Below are 19,445 nucleotides of genomic sequence, written 5' to 3' on the forward strand. Positions count from 1 at the left end.
TGAAGAATTTCCCAAAATGGACAGATGTGTGCCCAATGATCTCTGGTCCCTCACAGACTCAGATGTCTCCATCTTCCACTGTTGGTACACAAATCGGTGCTTGTGTAGTCACATGACGGCGTCACTCATTTAATCCTCTTACTCCATACTGGCAGTGATGTATTGAACTGCACTGTCAACATACGGCATACATGCAATTAAGGTATTAGATAAGAAGAAATCTATATGTAGTATTAGAACAGATAAGTAGTATTAGTATTAGAACTAATGAGCAACTATGAAAGTCACTACAGTACGACACAGTGTCCAAAATCCTGCTCAATGATTCACAAGGTAAATTATTAGGTCTGTTGTCCTAAATTGAGACAAGACAATATAATCTAGTACAGAAGCAAGGGTGTCTGTCATGCTAAATTGCAGCTCTGTTACATTGTGACCCATTCACTCCTGTGAGGCCACGCCCCCCCAATGTAACTTATGCCATGAAGCCGGTGCAGGTGTTTTTGTGCAGGCATGTCGGTGGATGTGTCAATGTGGGCTGCACGGCGCAGTAGAAGACTCCTGAGTCACCGGGCTTCACACTCTTGATATGCAAAGGGGCTTGCAGGGTACTGGCATTCAAGGTGCAATGAAACCTGTCACTGTACTTTTCCGCCGTCTTGCCCTGACCGATCTTAAATCGACTGAGGACAAACTCAGGCGCTGCGTTTGCCTCTTGCTTGTACCAGAAGAGGTAATCGTTGCTCGCTGATCTGTCGTAACTGCAGTCCAGCATCACTGTTGCTCCCTCCACTGCGGAGACTTCCCGTGACGGCTGGTGCACCGTCTGACCGTTGCTTCCTAGCACAAAGCAACAAAGGTGGTCAGACATAGGTTGAAAGTTGCGACGAACATACGTTGACCTCAATCAATCTTACCAAGGCTCCAAGCAGCCATCAGCACACATACAAGCACATGACTCATGTCTGCACTCAAAGTCTGGTTGAAGGCTGACTTGTAGCTGAAGAGGCAGGGCCTTCACGTCCTGTTGTAGTGACATCATACATGCACATCCTAAATCAGGCGTTGCTGTAAGTAGAAGACGAGTGACGCCTGGAGTCAAAGCAGTGCACAGTGGTTCTTCTGTCTTGTCTTAACGTCATCATTGTCGTGTCAGCATCTTCTTTTTGGGAATACTGGCTGATAAGCAGTGACGGAGAAGAAGCAGGCTTTTGCCGGTACACAAACAAGCAATGTGGTGTCTCATTCTGAATAATAAGAGACAAAGAAGAAATCAGACAAAGAAAGTAGACTCTGCTTGATAAAGAACATTGATATCATGTTTCCTCTGTGTTCCAAGTTAGAAATAAATGGAACCTCTGATATGTCAATTCGCCATTTAACCCTTTACAACCAGTTACTCACTTAGGAGCTGAACCAATGCCATCTGGACTGCTAGAGGACTTTGTTTCTGAGGCATGGGCCTAAAAAATCTGTTGACATGGGCAGAATCTCATTCAAAGTTATGAAAATTGTTTGATTGGCGCCATTGGTTGAAAGAGGTTTCCAAACAAATATTACATAAAGGGTACCATTGAGTTTATCCTTTCATTGGTTTGTCTTTTCAATTCTTTATCATTTGCTATTTTTTTATTTTTACTTTTGTCAGGTCAGGTCATGTAGTTTCAGTGACCAAGGGTACGAGTAATTTTTTCAATACTATGTCAACCCCTCTTATAATATTTTCCATATTGTTTCAATCCTTCGATTATCACTGTCAGGGGAAAAGTTTTAGTCGATGTAATTTTTTTTCGCAAACTGATACTATTGGTCAGTCCTCAGATGAGTCTGTTATTTTTTGCAAATCATTGAGCGAGTGAAAATGTTGGAAATGGCTTGCTTTTAGTTTTCCTAATGGTATTGGTTCATTTGAATAATTAAGGGTGATACTCCATAGAATGTTTAAATCGAAATAAATTCATTAGTTTGTCACTTTTATGAGTTTTGTGCCTATTTTACCTTTGAATGCTAATTAGTTAAAACCAGGAAAAGATAAGGGCAAAGTTTATAAACCAACAGAAATTCATACATCAATTTTTGAACATTAAAAAGTTTTTCTTTGTCTTATCCTCAATTGAATAGAAATTTTACGCAGCATCCCAATTTTTAGAATTATGCTTTGTACTTCTAGCTCGGAAAGTGTGATGAGTTGAGGAGCAGGAAATGTTCTTGTAACAAGAATGTGGCATGGGTGTCACTGTGGACCTCACAGCACAGTAGTACACTGCAGAGTGCTCAAGTGTCACATCTTCAATATGCAGGTGCACTTGCTTCATGGCACTTCCCATGCTCGCCGACCTTCTTGGCATAGCACTTAATGGGCTGCCGCTTCCCGAGAGGGAAAGCAGGAAGTGTGGCGCTTGTCCAGGAAGTTGATGGTACCAGAAGAAATAATCAAAAACAGAAGCCTTTCTGGTGTAGACGTATGCGAGTGTGACTTGTCCGCCTTTTGATGCCAACACTTCACTCTTTTCCGCCACCAGCTCTTCACCACTGGTACCTGAAGGATGAAACAAATACGTTTCAGCATTTAGTTACATGATGAGTGACTCTTGAGCTCGCAACACACCACGCACCTGCCGCAATGATGACGAGCAGCGACCAAGCTGACAGCAACATGCTGAATGAACATATGTCAACAACTCCGCTATGCTTTGCTGGACTCAAGCTCTTAACTCACAATGTCATCACATGACTGAAACTCCTCCCTGAGCCATGTGAAGTCATGGAAGTATGCAATGTTTATTTTTATAAAGATAAAGATCAAAGTGCTGGACAATGAAAAGCATTTTGCAACTTTACAGCAAAGTTCATTGGAATTAGGAAAAGAAACGTAACAACAAAAACAAACAAAAAGCCCCTGACTGTTTTTTGTAATAAAATTGAGTGATGAGGGAAAAACATGGACTATGTGTTTCAATTTTACATAAAAATACTCCAAAATGTAAATATGTCGTCTAAATATTAAATATACACAGAATCTTTTGGGACTAGAGTACAGACGCTCCCCTACTTACGAACATTCGAGTTACGAACAACGGTACATACGAGCCCAAATCTGCGCGTATGTCAAAAAATGTTCGGAAAGAGATGCTGAAAATTAGATTTTGTATTGCGCGCCTTTTTCCGAGTAGTGCTTCTTTCCGTCGCTAATACCGACGCTTGGCGCTGTGAGAGCTCACTCAGCATCCATCAACCTGATGAAAAAAAAGAAGAAAACTGTGCAATCGTCGTTAGATCGCTTCTTTCGGCCAGTTTCTAGTAAATCCTCCAAGGAAGATACTCATCAACCCTCATCTTCTTCTCAACCCTCAACTTCTTCCTACATTGAAGTTACGGAGGAGGAAGTAACTTTTGAAGCCCATTCCAGCGACGAAGAAGACCCTTTCATGATATAAAATCCTCCTCTTCCGCCTGAAGTTACGGAGGAGGAAGTAAGTTTTGAAGCCAATTCCAGCGACGACGAAGACCCTTCCATGATATAAAATCCTCCTCTTCCACCATCATCTCCTTAAGCATCGAGTACATCTTCCAAAAGTATGTTAAACTTCATTTTATTTATCTTATTACGTACATGTACAAACTGTGTGTGTGTGTGTGTCTCTCTCTCTCTAATATACGTAGTACAGTACTGTACGTATTCTCTCAATTTAATTAAATGATTTTTTTTCACTACAAACCAATACAGGTTACTTATACAAGCCTTAAACATACTTATATAAACATTCAATACACTTATATAGGCCTTAAACATACTTATATAAACATTCAATATACTTATATAGGCCTTAAACATAAATTATAATACAAAATATGGTGCTGAAGCAACTTACGAACGAATTCACCTTACGAACGATCGTTCGGAACGTAACTCGTTCGTAAGTTGGGAAGCGTCTGTACATGCCATTCCACAGTCTCAATGAAAAGAAAAAGGAGATCGGGGGTGCGGCCAATGAGGTTGGAGCTTTCTGTCACAGTTTGTGTGTAGTTGCGCGGATGCTGCTCCGGGCTAGAAAATGTCTTTGGGGCAGGACAAGCATGACAGTGACAACAGTAGGATCTTTGTATTGAATGTAGATTGTATTCATTCTTACCACACGTATTGACATCATTGCCTGAGAACATTTAACTTTTGCCGTATCATTTTTTAAATTCTTTTTCTTGGATTGGAATATCATCGTGATAATACCTCTGTGTCATAGCAACGTAATGAGTGAGCTGATGACTATCTAACCACCGTTTCTTGATGCAAACATGGAGCCAAATCGCTTGACGTCACATGCACACAGAAAAGGTTGTTCAGCCAACACGGACGACATAAAAGTCAAGTGGGACAAAAAAACGCTACCACTGGACCATATTGGTGAAGAGGCCTAGAGCTGATGAGAAACGAAGTAAAGCAGCTGGTAAATGAAAACGTGCTGCTGGAGCACCAATTTAATTTGTACACTGACCGTATAATGACATTTTATTTTGTGTCGGGATTTAAAGATAACTGATAAAGAGGATTTTGATTGTGTAGCGCTTTTCCACCGTCAAGGCACTCAAATCGCTTTAACACTCATGCATCATCAAGAGCAGCTGGGGGTTCAGTATTTTTCTCAAGAACACTTCAGGCTATTCACAAAAGCTCAGAATCTACAACTTTCGAGCCGGGAAACTATCACTCTACCACCTGAGTGTGCTGCCCCTGAAGGGTTCTCGTTGTTTTCTTGTTGAGGTATTATTTGTTGAGGAAACTACTGATGTGTAACAACAACTACAGACTGGTTTTTGGAAGTGGAACAAGAGTGACTGTAGAGCAGGGGTGCTCACACTTTTTCAGCATGCGAGCTACTTATAAAATGACCAAGGCAAAATTATCTACCTACGATAAAAATGCAAACATATATATACAGTAATACCCCGGTTATCGCGGTTAATGGGGACCGAGACCACCCGCGAAAAGTGAAAATCTGCGAAGTAGCGGCGCACCTTCAAAAAAAAAAAAAATTTTTTTTTTAATTAAATAAAATACTTATATATACTTCGCACCTATATATATAACCGAATGGAAGCTCCGGAGGAGGAGGGCGGGCGTGTGTCACAGTTAAGCCGTGCGAAGTATTGGGGGCACCTTCAAAAATGCTTAAAAAAAAAAATATATATATATATATATAGATATATATATATACATATAGATATATTTACGGGTAGAGAGAGAGAGAGTGAAATTCATGTTATAACAAAAAAAAAAAAAATTATTATTAAAACTTATTTTTTTATTCCCCAGCCATTATTTTCATATTTATTCAATTACTTCTTTTTGTATTTATTTAATTACTTCGACTTTTACCTGCTGGTACGCCGTCCGGTGTGCCCTGTGAATGTTATGATCCTCCAGCAGAGCTGGAAGATTGAGCAGGACTCTCCAAATGCAGAGACGGGAAAAAAGGTGGTGATACAAAGATATTTATTATAATTACAACATAGTCAGTGTAATCAGCGCGTCTCGCAGCAGCTGACGGCATGGCGCGAGACGATCGCTGGAGGAACGCCCACACAGCTGAAAAAACAAAAACACACGCGGCATGACAGGCACGGATCATGACAGTGAAATGAAAGGTGGCATTCTTCATTTATTTATTTATTCATTCATAACTGACAGCCTCGCGCTCCGCTCCTGCCCGGGCGGAAGAGGTGCTCCTATTCGGCTTAACTGTGACACACGCCCGCCCTCCTCCTCCGGAGCTTCCATTCGGTTAAACTTAGAGGCCGCTTGGAACCGCCCGTGCCCGGGAAAGGTGCTCCTCTTCGGCTTACTGTGACGCGAGCATGCCCTCCTCCTACGGAGCTTCCATTCGGTTAAACTTAGGGGCCGCTTGGAACCGCCCATGCCCGGGGAAGGTGCTCCTCTTCGGCTTACTGTGACGCGAGCATGCCCTCCTCCTCCGGAGCTTCCATTCGGTTAAACTTAGGGGCGGCTTGGAACCGCCCGTGCCCGGGGAAGGTGCTCCTCTACGGCTTAACTGCCACGCACACCGGCCGGAACTCTGGTACGGTCCGAACCGCGCGAAACGTCGCCACCAATCGTGTCCGGGGGAACTTACTCTTCTTCGTCCACTCTCTTCTTCGTCCACTCTCCTCTTCGGCGCACGCCGGCCGTCTAACCGCTCCAGCGCCCCCTCGTGCCGCTCGGCGAAACTACAATGCCCCTGAATATTTTTTAGACCCGCGAAGCACTGAAGCCGCGAAAGGTGAACCGCGAAGTAGCGGGGTATTACTGTATACATATATATATATAGAGAGAGAGAGAGGATTTTTTGTCCAATGTATGTTGATGTAGCCAATCTCGGTGGCGGCTTTCGCTTTTCAAGTAAGTTGTCTGAAAAATGACTGCTGTCCTGACAACTGGCTTTTTAATTCCTTCACCTTTCTCTTCCTCAGCTCGCTTTTTGGCGGAAAGTCGGTATCATATTTTACATGAACAGTCCGAAAATGCCGCTCCACATTTCCCTTCTTTAGTATTGCAATGGTCGACTGGCAAATGAGGCAAACGCACTTCGAAAATGTCATTGTGAAAAACAACTCCTCCTCCCATTCCGTATTAAAGTGATACTCGCATTGTGTAAGTTCGTACTCGCTGATGTTTGGACATGGAACCTGACTGAGTGTAGAACCTGGTGAGTGGAAACATGGCAAACTCCATTTGGTTGCTCAAGTTTATTCGAATAGTCTGTTTTGCTTAAATCAGAACATGAGTGGACCATGTTTTCCATATGTCGCCTCAAGTTACATGATTTTTGTGAAACCTCCACATATTTTTTCTCACAAACTTAATGTCATTGCTGAAAAAAGTCAGAGAACTTGCCAAAAATTAGCCCAGAACCACGAGTCAAAATTTTTTCTCATTGCAAGGATCAACAACCGTTTTGAAAGTGATAGCTGCTATTTGGGTACCGATTAATGCAAAATAATACCAGTTTGATACACTCATCAGAAATAACATCCAAGCTCCAATTATAGTTAAAAATGTCATTATCATAATGACAGGGCTTGACATAATTTTGTTGCGCACCAGTCACGGTGGCTCGTGGGTAACGTGAGAATGTGGTTGGTGCCGCTTTAGGGGAGGACTTTGAGCCATCCTTCTACGAACTTGAGGCCAACAACCTGACAGCGTGTCTCGCCACCGGCTTCAGCCAACACAACGCCACGGAGAAGGCGGGAAAAATGCACATTTTCATGGAGTCTCGTGCCGTGCGAATTTCAGACGACTCCCTGTACAATCAGGTGGCACTGCTAACAGCCGCACATAACGACACGCGCGAGGAAGGTGAGAAGGGTGGGGCTCGACCTCCAGTCAACCTAATGGTGTGACCACCTCACGTCTGCTTCTTGTTTTGTCGCCACAGGTGAAAGTGGACCAGGGCAGTGTCAGGTTGTGTTGGTGCCAGGTTGGTATTGAACATGCGTGAGGCGCAGTCTGTCGGGCTGAACTAAATGTGCATGTCATTGACAGACGAAAAGGTGAACCTCCTCTCCCACACCGTGCTCGCCCTCCGTCTTGTCTTCGCCAAGACGCTCGCCATCAACTGTGTCACGACTCTGCGTATGTGGTTTGGCGCACCAGAGTAGCCAGTGCCACCTTCCTCTTGCCCCTGTGTTTGTCTCATTAATCAATCCAAAAAATATAAAATTTTATTTATTTTTTTTTACAAATGATTGTTGTGTCATCAATTTAGTTGGAAAAGAGGCTATCAATATCCTCTTCACACGATAAGTTTTCTTTTGATATTGTGACCTTCAGTAAAAAATGACTTGGGCTAATAGGCTTGCAAAATGTTTATTACATTTCAATGTGCGTGTTTGTTTCTGTGATATTGGTTGTGTATTTGCTGCGCTTTCCACAGGAAGCGGTTGCCATGGCATCTACATCACAGATGACAGCAGTTATGGTTTCTTTTTGAAACGCTTACTGGGGCAGGATGTTTGTTGTGTGTCGGAAATAGAGGTCAGGTAACATAGCTCTCCGTCTTCAAAGACTGGATTTACACTGCGGGTACCTCCTCCACTGTTGCTCTCTACACTGTAATTAGTTGTGGATTAGTTGAGTGAACATTCCACAACTACTCATTTTTATCCAGGTGAAGGGACCAGGTTATATGTGTGTCTACCCAAGGTCAACATTCCTCTACCTTGTGTCCAAAGTCACTGGTGTTACCCACCAAGTCTGCAAACACTGTTTTAACCATGTTACAAAAACAAAAATGGGTCTACTGTTTGATGCCTTTTGTTGCCACGTCACAATTAACTTTGTAACTGTCCATCCATCCATCCATTATCCGCCACTTATCCGGGGTCGGGTCGCGGGGGCAGCAGCTTCAGCAGGGAAGCCCAGACTTCCCGCTCCCCAGCCACATCTTCCAGCTCTGCCGGAGGGATGCCCAGGCGTTCCCAGGCCAGCCGGGAGACATAGTCTCTCCAGCGTGCCCTGGGTCGTCCTCTGGGCCTCCTGCCGGTGGGACATGCCCGGAACACCTCCCCTGGGAGGCGTCCAGGAGGCATCCTAAACAGATGCCCGAGCCACCTCATCTGGCTCCTCTCTACGTGGAGGAGCAGCGGCTCGACACTGAGTCCCTCCCGGATGGCCGAGCTTCTCATCCTATCTCTAAGGGAGAGCCCAGACACCCTGCGGAGGAAACTCATTTCGGCCGCTTGTATCCGAGATCTTGTTCTTTCGGTCACGACCCACAACTCGTGACCATAGGTGAGGGTAGGAACATAAATCGACCGGTAAATCGAGAGCTTCGCCTTTTGGCTCAGCTCCCTCTTCACCACGACAGACCGATACAGCGTCCGCATCACAGCGGAGGCTGCACCGATCCGCCTGTCGATCTCTCGCTCCATCCTCCCCTCACTCGTAAACAAGACCCCAAGATACTTAAACTCCTCCACTTGGGGCAGGATCTCCTCCCCGACCTGGAGAGGGCACTCCACCCTTTTCCGACTGAGAACCATGGTCTCAGATTTGGAGGTGCTGATCTTCATCCCAACCGCTTCACACTCGGCTGCGAACCGCTCCAGTGAGAGTTGGAGATCACGGCCTGAGGAAGCCAACAGTACCACATCATCTGCGAAAAGCAGAGATGAAATACTGAGGTCACCAAACCGGATCCCCTCATCGCCCCGACTGCGCCTAGAAATTCTGTCCATAAAAGTTATGAACAGAATCGGTGACAAAGGGCAGCCTTGGCGGAGTCCAACCCTCACTGGAAACGAATCCGACTTACTGCCGGCAATGCGGACCAAACTCTGACATCGGTGGTACAGGGACCCAACTGCCCGTATCAAGGGGCTCGGTACCCCGTACTCCCGAAGCACGCTCCACAGAACTCCCCGTGGGACACGGTCGAACGCCTTCTCCAAGTCCACAAAACACATGTAGACTGGTTGGGCGAACTCCCATGCACCCTCAAGGACCCCGTAGAGAGTGTAGAGCTGGTCCACTGTTCCACGGCCAGGACGAAAACCGCACTGCTCCTCTTGGATCTGAGATTCAACCTCCCGACGGACCCTCCTCTCCAGTACCCCTGAGTAGACCTTTCCAGGGAGGCTGAGGAGTGTGATTCCTCTATAGTTGGAACACACCCTCCGATCCCCCTTCTTAAAAAGGGGGACCACCACCCCGGTCTGCCAATCCAGAGGCACTGTCCCCGATGTCCACGCAATTTTGTAGAGGCGCGTCAACCATGACAGCCCCACAACATCCAGAGCCCTAACGATATTTCGATATAACAAATATAATCGAGGCACATATTAAAGTGGTATCTCACAATGTTTGCGAATGTGGAGAATTTGGGGTTTTCATCAACGTCCATTAAAGATTGCAAAGACATTCGCAAACACTTTTTCTTGACGGCAAGAAATTATGTTCGCAATGATCCTAAGCTGCCCATCCTTCACTGTCAGAGCACTTTGCAACATTTATATGTTTCACAGAGTTAACAGACAGACGACGGTCCGAAATGCTTGCTTGTTTTGTGCATCTTCGACTCAGGCAGGAAGTTTATATGTGTGAGTGGCAAGCCACAGAGCCCCCCCCCCACACACACACACACAAACGCACCCACATACACCCCCAAGCACACACCCACATACACACATGACTTTATTTTTTTTCTTTATTTACCCAATGCATGTTTTCAAGCCACTGTTGCGTCAACTAACATCTAGGAAGGCATCTTAGGTTCACTTTAGACAGTGATAATGTGAATGCCAGCATGAATTGTGGTTGGCTCTCTCATGCTTTTCAAAAATTTTGTCCACGTTTATGCACATGTGTAAAGTGCTTTAAGTGGAAAAAAAAAGTGCAGATACACCCGTTATTCGTCATTGCAGATACACTTGTGAGGCCATTTTCAAGACAGACATTTCAAGAGAAGCAAGATCATGCAACACACAGTGTGTCACTGTGCGTGTGGATATTGTTTCTCCAGCCATGGTATCATAAAATATGCTATTATGAGGGGTATTTATTAAAGTCGGACAAAGTAGGCCTTCACTGAAGGCCTAGTTGTCAAATGCACGGCGCGCCACTGATTGATATCATCATGGTTTCACTGTTATTGTTTTTGCTGCAGATAGCCTTCGCAATACGTTATCTGAAGCATGTCTTCTTCCAGGAACCCTGCTTTGTTAGGGTTCGCCGTTCGGCGAGGAGGAGGTGGACCCAAAAGGCGAAGAGGCAGGGATAAGGGTAACTTAAAGGGAGTTTATTAAATGAACAAACAAGGACAAAACAACGTGGCAGGGTGCAAAATAACAAAAGGCAAACTAAACGTGACTAAACTGGAAACAGGACTAGGGACAAAACGAGACGGGATCGCACACGGCGGAGAGGAACAGGTGACGAGGGCTGGGAGCATGAACGAGAGCAGGAGCGAGAGCAGGAGCGGGAGCAGGAGCGGGAGCAGGAGCGGGAGCAAGAGCGTGAAAAGGAACGTGAACAAAACGTGGTCATGGAAGGTCCGTAAATCGTGGCAGCAAGAAACAATGACCCGACAACGTGTTGTGGGTCTGGGAGGCTTAAATAGTCTGAGTCATTAGGGGAGCAGATAGGAATCAGGTGTGTGATGAGGGTAACGGGGAACAGGTGCGTGGCTGGTGAGGACGAGTGCTGAGGGGAGGCGCTATCACAGCTGACCAAAACAAAAACAAAGTGCACATGGCAGGGAGGTGACGAAAACAATAACAAAACCGCATGACATGAAAACAATACAAAACCCCTGTCATGCCTGACGCGGATCATGACATGTTTGGTCTAGTTTGAATATTGGAGAGAAAATTAAATTCTTGGTGCCAAAGTTTTGGTTCTAACATTTCAACAAGCAAAATTGAAGTACAGCCAGCGATAAATAAATAGTAAAAGTTGGCTCTTTGTTGGGTTTTAACAGTAGGGTGTGTTCCTGCGCCCACGTGGCAATATCCTTTCGTGAACGATGTCCGTTTTTTATTGTACTGTTGCACCAAAGGTCATGGGCAGTCAAAGTTAGTTTTCGGTTTTGTCACTTACATGCATGGATTTCTCCAAATTTTCTGAATCTTCTGATGATAATATGAACCATAGGTCATGAAATCCCTAAATTCCTTGTAATTGCATGTTGCAAAGTGTTTTTAATCTGCTGAAATATTGGCTCAGGAAGTTGTTCACAAGTTTCTGAAACTTACCTTTTCCTTGTTTGGAAGAAACTGAAACTTTCGGAGATGCTTCTTTTTGCACTCAAGCATGACACTCACTTGTTTCAAATTAACCTGTTTTAGGTTATATTCCATTGTAAAAATTGTTACAGCTGCAGTTGTTGTGAAATGTGCTTTACAAATAATGTTGTGTGAAATGTTCAAAACCTATTTTCTGAACATCCCGATGTGTTGCAGACATCAAATTCAAAATGAGAAAACAATTACATAATTTTTTTAACATTAAATATAGCTTTCCTTTGTCTTTTCCTCAATTAAATTTAAGTTTTACGCAATAGCCCAACTTTTGGGATTAGGGTTTGATGAACGTCTGTCCTGGAAATTTGTTCCTCAGCTCGAGTGAACTGTGATGAAATCAGGAGGAAGAAATGTTTTTGTAACGAGAATGTGGCGTGTGCTTTACTGTGGGCCTCACAGCGCAGTAGTACACTGCGGAGTGCTCAAGTGTCACATCTTCAATGTGCAGGTGCACTCGCTTCATGTCACTTCCCATGCTTGCCGACATTCCTGGCAAGGCACTTAATATGCTGCCGCTACCCAAGAGAGAAAGCAGGAAGTGTGGCGCTTGTCCAGGGACTTGTTGGTACCAAAAGAAATAATGAGAACTATGAGCCTTGGCATAATCGTAAGAAATTGTGAGCCGTCTGCCTTTTGATGCCGCCACTTCACTCTTGACCGCTACCAGCTTGTCACCTCTCGTACCTGAACGATGAGCCAAAACCAGTTTCAGCATTCAGTTACATGATAACTGACTCTTCACATTGCCCAGCAGCACTCACCTGCCACAGTGATGATGAACAGCAACCAAGCTGGCAGCAACATGCTGAATGAATTTCTGTCACTTCTTCTGCACTCAAGCTCTTAAATCACAATGTTACCACATGGCTGAAGCTCCTCCCTGTTAGCGTCCCCCTGTGAAGCGACAGAACTTTTCTTAAAGATCAAAGTGCTTTCCAGTGAACAACATTTTGCTACTTTAAAGCAAAGTTCTGTGTTATTCAAATCATTGGTTGAAGTGACACAAAATTTCAAAAAGTAAATAATTAGTTGTAGAATATTAAAACGACCAACACAACAAAAAGGAAAAGGTAAACAAACAAAACTGTGGCAGATTAATTTTGTAATCATTGTTTTTATTTAAAGTAAAACAAGTCAGGTTTAATTTTTGGAATAAGCTATTCTCACTGGTTTGCAGGTTTAAGTAATAGCAACTTCATTGTTTTTATTTAGCATACTGCTATGATTTACAATTTGGTCAAGTAAATTAATCAAATTATATATGGGAAAGATATTAAGCCTGATGTGCATTATAATTGTCTGAAAAGTCGAAATATTTGGTTCAAGTAATTTAACCATATTTATTTCTGAAATGTGGACTGGCCGCAGTTCCAGTATCTTTAAGGTACGTGGTTGCCCGACTCAATTTTACAATGGTGGGCGGTCAAAGCCTTCTCTGCTGGCCTAACATGATCAATAAATCATCATATTAATAATAAAAGTTTATCATATGAGGGTTAGGGATGTATATTTTATATTTATATATTAAGGCTGTCAAAATTAAAGCATTAACTCGGGTGATTAATCCAAAAAATCTTAACTCAGTTAAATATTTCAACTCAATTAACTCAGTTTGATTTACCTCAAAAATAATTTGCATACTTTGCAAATATTGTGCCATATTAGCTGTACATCTTTAGCGAGTCTCAGAACAAAACATTGTTCAAGTTACCACTGGGCCTTGCAAACCAACGCTACTTGATTTCCGGTTCCGGCGCTGCGCAAGTGGCTGCCTGTTTTATTTATTTTACCTCATCGCAGCAATGGAGATCCAACTTGCGGTGGTTTTACGACTGTTGGGGGCTGTTTTTTGCGCGATCCTGTCCGGAGACGAAACTCGGAGATACGGATCGATCGTGTACACAAGAGATCAGCTGTTACCACTCCGTGCTAACCTCGTGCCGGCTCCCGGAGCAAGACCCGATATCCCCCGCGAGTAGAGGAAGAGACAGGGATGTTGTGCGGGGTCTTAACGCCAGGCAAGGAGGAGACGATACCACTCCGTACTCCCGTCCGTTATTATGGGGAATGTTAGATCCCTTCCCAATAAAATAGACGAGCTAACAGCGCTAACCCGGCACGAGAGGAAGGCTAGCTTGCTAATATTCACAAAGTCGTGGCTAACAGAGCTAACGTCGGACGCCGTCGTGGATTTGGACGGCTTCCAAATCCTACGTGCAGACAGGACACTGGAAAGCGGTAAGAGGAAAGGAGGAAGGCTGGCTGTGTTTGTTAATAATAGATGGTGTAACAACCCTGAGCACATAACTGTGAAGGATCAACTTTGCAGTCGGGACATTGAGCTGAGAGCTGTTAGCATCCGTCCGTACTATATACCGCGAGAGTTCAGTCATGTGATCGTGGTGGTGGCGTATGTGCCCCCCTCTGCTAACAGTGAGACAGCCTGTGACGTACTGACTGCAGCTGTGAGCAGGCTGCAAACACAGCACCCAAATGCCTTGCTCCTTATCTCTGGTGACTTCAATCACTGTTCTGGCTCCCTTCCTGTTCACCCTCTACACCTCGGACTACAAATAGTTTGAAACACTCAGCGTCCATATTCGAAATCCAATGGACCGCTACACAGAGCACAATACCACTGTAAAAAAAATATGCGAAGCCGCGATAGGTGAAGCGCAATATAGCGAGGGATTACTGTATGGATGGCCGAGTGGTCTAAGGCGCCGCGTTCAGGACCCAGTCCCCCCAGGAGGCCTGGGTTCGAATCTTGGCTGCCAGGATGGCCGAGTGGTCTAAGGCGCCGCGTTCAGGACCCAATCTCCCCAGGAGGCCTGGGTTCGAATCTCGAATTTCCCCATTGTGGGACTAATAAAGGGCAAATTATTATTATTATTATTATTATTGCAATTTGCAATACCCATACAATGCATGTTTTTCCGATATTGTGTAGCCTTAGTTTAAATAGCTCCAAGTTTAATATATGGCATTTTTATTACAATTTCAGTATCTCAAGGCTTGGCTCAGTGTAAAATATTAAAATGTGAAAGAATAACCGTTTTACACATTGAAGTTATGTTAAACTCATGTGTTTTTATGAAGGTGTACTGTTGTTTTATAGTGTAGTACAGGTACAGATACTTAGATATTAATTTTCTCTCGGATTTACAAATCAAGACATTTTTCAGAAGGAAAATGGTTAGCCTGCAAAAAATGTTTTATTTTTATAATTATTTATCAATAAAAGGAATAAAACTTAAAATAATTGGTGTATGCATAAGAATGTGACATCATATTTTATTCATCAAATTTGTACTGGACCTGCCAGCCCAGCGTCTGTAAGGTCTGTGGTGGCCCGACTAAGTGTCATACTGGCCCAGAGCCAACGTGCCACTGTAAACGTCGGAGGCGCTACCATGAAGCACAACCATATACAATGTTATCAGCTGAAGGAAAAAATGAGGCCAGAGATGTGGTGGGCGTGGCCAATGAGGTTGCACGTCAATGTCACAGCGTGAGTTGTTGCAAGGATGCTTGTGTGGGCTCCAAGATTATCTTCGCGGGTGCCGCAACCTCTTTATAAACATTGGAGGTTGTATTTTCCATCATTTGTATTGCTATCATTTCCTAGGAGCAAGAACCTTCTTTCTCCACTCGATTCTACTTCTGGGATTGGAGTATCTTCCTGATAATGCCAGGCAACGCGTTAAGTGTGTTGATGAAAATGTTCTTTTTTTTTTTTGATGGAAACATGAAGCCAACATGCTTCATGACATTATATGTGCACGCAGATGGGTGTCCAGTTGACATTGGTGACATAACAGTCAAGTGGGATGAGGAATGTTTCCCTGAGGAACACTAATGTGAAGAGGCCAACAGATGAGAAAAAGCTTTTCCTTTGGATGTGGACCGAGTCTAGTGCAACAACTGGTAAATGGAAACATCTAGCTGGAACTAGAAGGCAATTGGTACACTGACGAAGTGATGATATTTGCATTATTTTTATTATCATTGTGTGAGATATAAAGGTAAATGGGCTTTTACTTGTATAAAGCGTCAACTATCAATGATGGAGCATCAGGTTCATGAACTTGCTCAAGGACACTTGGTCATGGTCACAGGGCTCAGAATCGGGCCCACAACCTTTGGGTTGGGAGACTATCACTCTGCCAGCCAAATAATGTCACCCAATATGGGTTCCTTCTTGTTTCCTTGTTCAAGTTTCTCTTGAGGTTTTTGTTGAGGAACCAACTGATGTGTGTCAGGAAACTGGAAAACAATTTTCGGAAGAGGAATCAGAGTGACTGTCGAGACTTGTAAGTTCTACTGTTTTACTACAATGTAAAATCCAAAACCCAAACTACATCACAAAGTCAAAAACATGGCATGAAAAAGATAGAATATATTTTTCCTGTCCATTTTCAATAATCCTTTTCAGGAGCTGGCTGATATGTGTGCTTTGATGTTTATTTTTTATTATTGTTATTTATTTTTAAACTAATATTTTAATATTGGACTAAGAATATGCAAACATTGTGATGATATTATTTATAAATGAGAATCTTATCATTGTCTGGTTCAAACAATTCTTGTGGTTTTTGTAAAGGAAAGAACTAATGTGTGACAGGAGCCAACAGATTATTTTTTGGAAGTGGGATCAGAGTGATTGTGGATTCCAGTAAGTAAAAATGTATTTTAAAGATGAAAATTAGTTTAATTAAATGGTGAAACTGAATTTTTTGGGGGGTGCATAGTTATTATGAATGAGCCTCGCATTGTGTGAATTCGTACTCGCTGAGCTTTGGACATGGAACTAGACTTGGTATAGAACCTGGTGAGTGGAAATGTGGTAAACTCCATTTGGGGGCTCAATTTAGGGGAATGTTGGAATTTTGTTGTCTCGATGTTCTACTTAAGCAGCAGGTCTTGTTTTGTGTGAAAACTTTGCATGTTCTTTATCACTAACTTAATGCAAAACCTATTGTTGCATTATAAAAGTATTAACATGAGACGTTTCAGAAATTAGCAAGTTTCTTTGAAGCTACAAATACACAACCCTAACTCTGTCACTCAGTGAAAAATGTAGAATGAACAAATGTATTAAAAGTTTTTTTTTTATATCCAATTTTACTTACTGGTGTAATTAGAAAGTCAAACATTGAAAAACAGTCATTAACGATTGTGGTCCTTAGAAAATAAAATTTTGCACGTGGATGCAGAGTGTAGAACCCGCTTAATGGAAAGTTGATTCAGCACCACAAGTCAAAGTGTTTGCAGATGAGATGACAAGTATTTATTTTGTATTATTGTTGTCAGGACTCATCATGGTTTGTAGAGTTTCGTTGATTCTAGTTGAGGAGATTTGTTTCTGGAAATGTAACTACTGTCTTAACTTCTGCTTTCATGTTACACCACAACTCAAACTGCATCACTCAGTGAAAATGAACATTTTTTATTTTTGTCATTTTTACAGTGGTGAATGACTTGGGAGGCACACACCGTTGAATAAACACAACACATACAGCTACTCCTCTATTTCAGGTCACTTGCTAGTTGGTTATTGTTCTGTTTCAAGACACAATCAGAAAATCCTTTGGCCAAATTGAACACAAACAAGAATTTTAAGCATAAAATATTGAACTGTTTAGAGTATCTGGGTTTTGCAAATTGACGGAATGTGGTTGGTGTCGCGTCAGGGGAGGACTTTGAGCCATCCTTCTACAAACTTGAGGCCAGCAACCTGACGGCGTGTCTTGCCACCGGCTTCAGCCGACACAACGCCACAGAGAAGGCGGGAAAAGGGCACATTTTCGTGGAGTCTCGTGCCGTGCGAATTTCGGACGATTCCCTGTACAACCAGGTGGCACTGCTAACAACCGCACATAACGACACGTGCGAGGAAGGTGAGAAGGGTGGGGCTCGACCTCCAGTCAACCTTATGGTGTGACCACCTCACGTCTGCTTCTTGTTTTGTCGCCACAGGCGAAAGTGGACCAGGGCAGTGTCAGGTTGCGTTGGTGCCAGGTTGGTATCAAACATGCGTGAGGCGCAGTCTGTCGGGCTGAACTAAATGTGCATGTCATTGACAGACGAAAAGGTGAACCTCCTCTCCCTCACAGTGCTCGCCCTCCGCCTTGTCTTCGCCAAGACGCTCGCCATCAACTGTGTCATGACTCTGCGTCTGTGGTTTGGCGCACCTGAGTAGCCAGTGCCATGCCTCCACCTTCCTCTTCATCCTGTGTTTGTGTTGAAACTTGTACATTTTCTACATGAGCGATAAAATGTGGCATTAAACCAACAAACAAATCTATAAAATAAAATTTTCTAAAAGATTGTTACTTCATTATTTTATTAATGATAAAAAAGAAGCCATCAAGATCCTCAACACACATTAACTAATAAATAATTGTTATGCAATACTACATGGTGATCATGACACCAACAGTAAATTTGGTACTACTTACTTATCAGTGAATCATCAATAGAAAATAATGATCACCAGTGAATGGGAACATGTCAAAAAGGAAGTTGTGTGATGCAAACATGTTGGCAAAATAAAGAAGAAAGAAAGCAAAGCTGCGGAATCAAGAGTCTATTATACAAATTTTATATGAATTTTATGTGTGTGTGCATGCGTGTGTGTGTGAGTGGATGTAGGGGAGGCCCATAAATGTGTTGTAAACATTTTTTTCATATCCAACAACAAGACAAGACGTCAAAACAACAGAGATCATTCAAATTGTTGGGAGCAAGTTATTTTTTGCCACAATTCGACTTTTCCCATGACCTGAATAACTGATCATTTACTCATTGGTGTTTTCTATTGATTAAAAATAACCTAGGCTATTAGGTTTACGAAATATAAATTACATTTCAACGTCAGAAATGATCTTTCCACAGGAAGCGGTCGCCATGGCACCTGCATAACAGATGACGACAGTTATGGTTTCTATTTGAAAAGCTTACTGGGACAGGATGTATGTTGTGAAGAGGAAATGGAGGTCAGGTAAAACGGGTAACAATGTTCTTCTTCGTCAAAGGCTGGATTTAAAATGCAGGCCCCCTCCTTTTTTGTTTTCATAGACTCTAGTAGGAGGCGTTTACACAGAAGAGAAATGGGGTTGCGTGTCAAGAAATAAGATTTAGCCACTGTTTAAGTAAACAATATTAGATAAATACTAGGAATACATCCATTTTCTATCACTTTGTCGGGGTTGTGTCATGGGGGCAGCATTTTTCGCTGGGACATTCAGAATCAGAATGCCCTTTATTGTCATTGTACTCGTTGTGCAACGAGGTTAGAGAGCTCCCCACTCCAGCTCAATACAACAATAATTCAATTAAATATATAAAAAGATTAATTAAAGATTAAATAATTAAACTGGAAATAAACACAAAATTGGAAAAATAAAAATACATTATGTCGCTGTTCTGCAAGGTAAGGGTAGGTGTGTGTGAGAGTTCAGCATGGAGATGGCTCTCGGGAAGAAACTGTTTTTCAGTCTGTTAGTCTTTGTCTTGATGCACCTGTAGCGCCTGCCAGAGGGCAACAGGTCGAACAGGTGTGAGCTCGTAGGAGGAGTAGTGTCTTTAATGATATTGAGAGCTCTGCTGGTGTAGATGTCCAACAGGGAGGGGAGAGGGTAGCCAAT

The 19,445-nt window shown here is 43.1% G+C and overlaps 1 protein-coding gene and 1 gene segment (V, D, J or C); one reads left to right on the plus strand and one right to left on the minus strand.

The window, feature by feature from the left end:
- Nucleotides 1-429: 429 nt before the first annotated feature.
- LOC148321064 (T cell receptor alpha variable 13-1-like) lies at nt 430-976 on the minus strand. The segment is given in 2 exon segments: nt 430-840; nt 918-976. Coding segments are annotated over 2 exon segments (411 nt in total).
- A 7,207-nt stretch (nt 977-8,183) lies between these two features.
- Nucleotides 8,184-18,126, plus strand: LOC148321065 (uncharacterized). Its single transcript, XM_088319471.1, has 5 exons — nt 8,184-8,200; nt 10,880-11,046; nt 17,490-17,696; nt 17,776-17,817; nt 17,883-18,126. Exons 1-5 carry the CDS (start codon nt 8,184-8,186, stop codon nt 17,996-17,998), a joined length of 549 nt encoding a protein of 182 aa, XP_088175597.1. The 3' UTR covers nt 17,999-18,126.
- Nucleotides 18,127-19,445: the final 1,319 nt, after the last annotated feature.

Source organism: Idiotropiscis lumnitzeri, chromosome 16 (assembly GCF_059441095.1).
Source record: "Idiotropiscis lumnitzeri isolate Australia: NSW breed Sydney's pygmy pipehorse chromosome 16, RoL_Ilum_1.0, whole genome shotgun sequence".
Lineage (NCBI taxonomy): Eukaryota > Metazoa > Chordata > Actinopteri > Syngnathiformes > Syngnathidae > Idiotropiscis > Idiotropiscis lumnitzeri.

Coding starts and splice junctions, on each gene's coding strand:
- LOC148321065 (XM_088319471.1), top strand. Junction 11,047..17,489: donor ACAAAACGTGGTCATGGAAG/GTCCGTAAATCG, acceptor GTGTCGCGTCAG/GGGAGGACTTTGAGCCATCC. Junction 17,697..17,775: donor TAACGACACGTGCGAGGAAG/GTGAGAAGGGTG, acceptor TTGTCGCCACAG/GCGAAAGTGGACCAGGGCAG.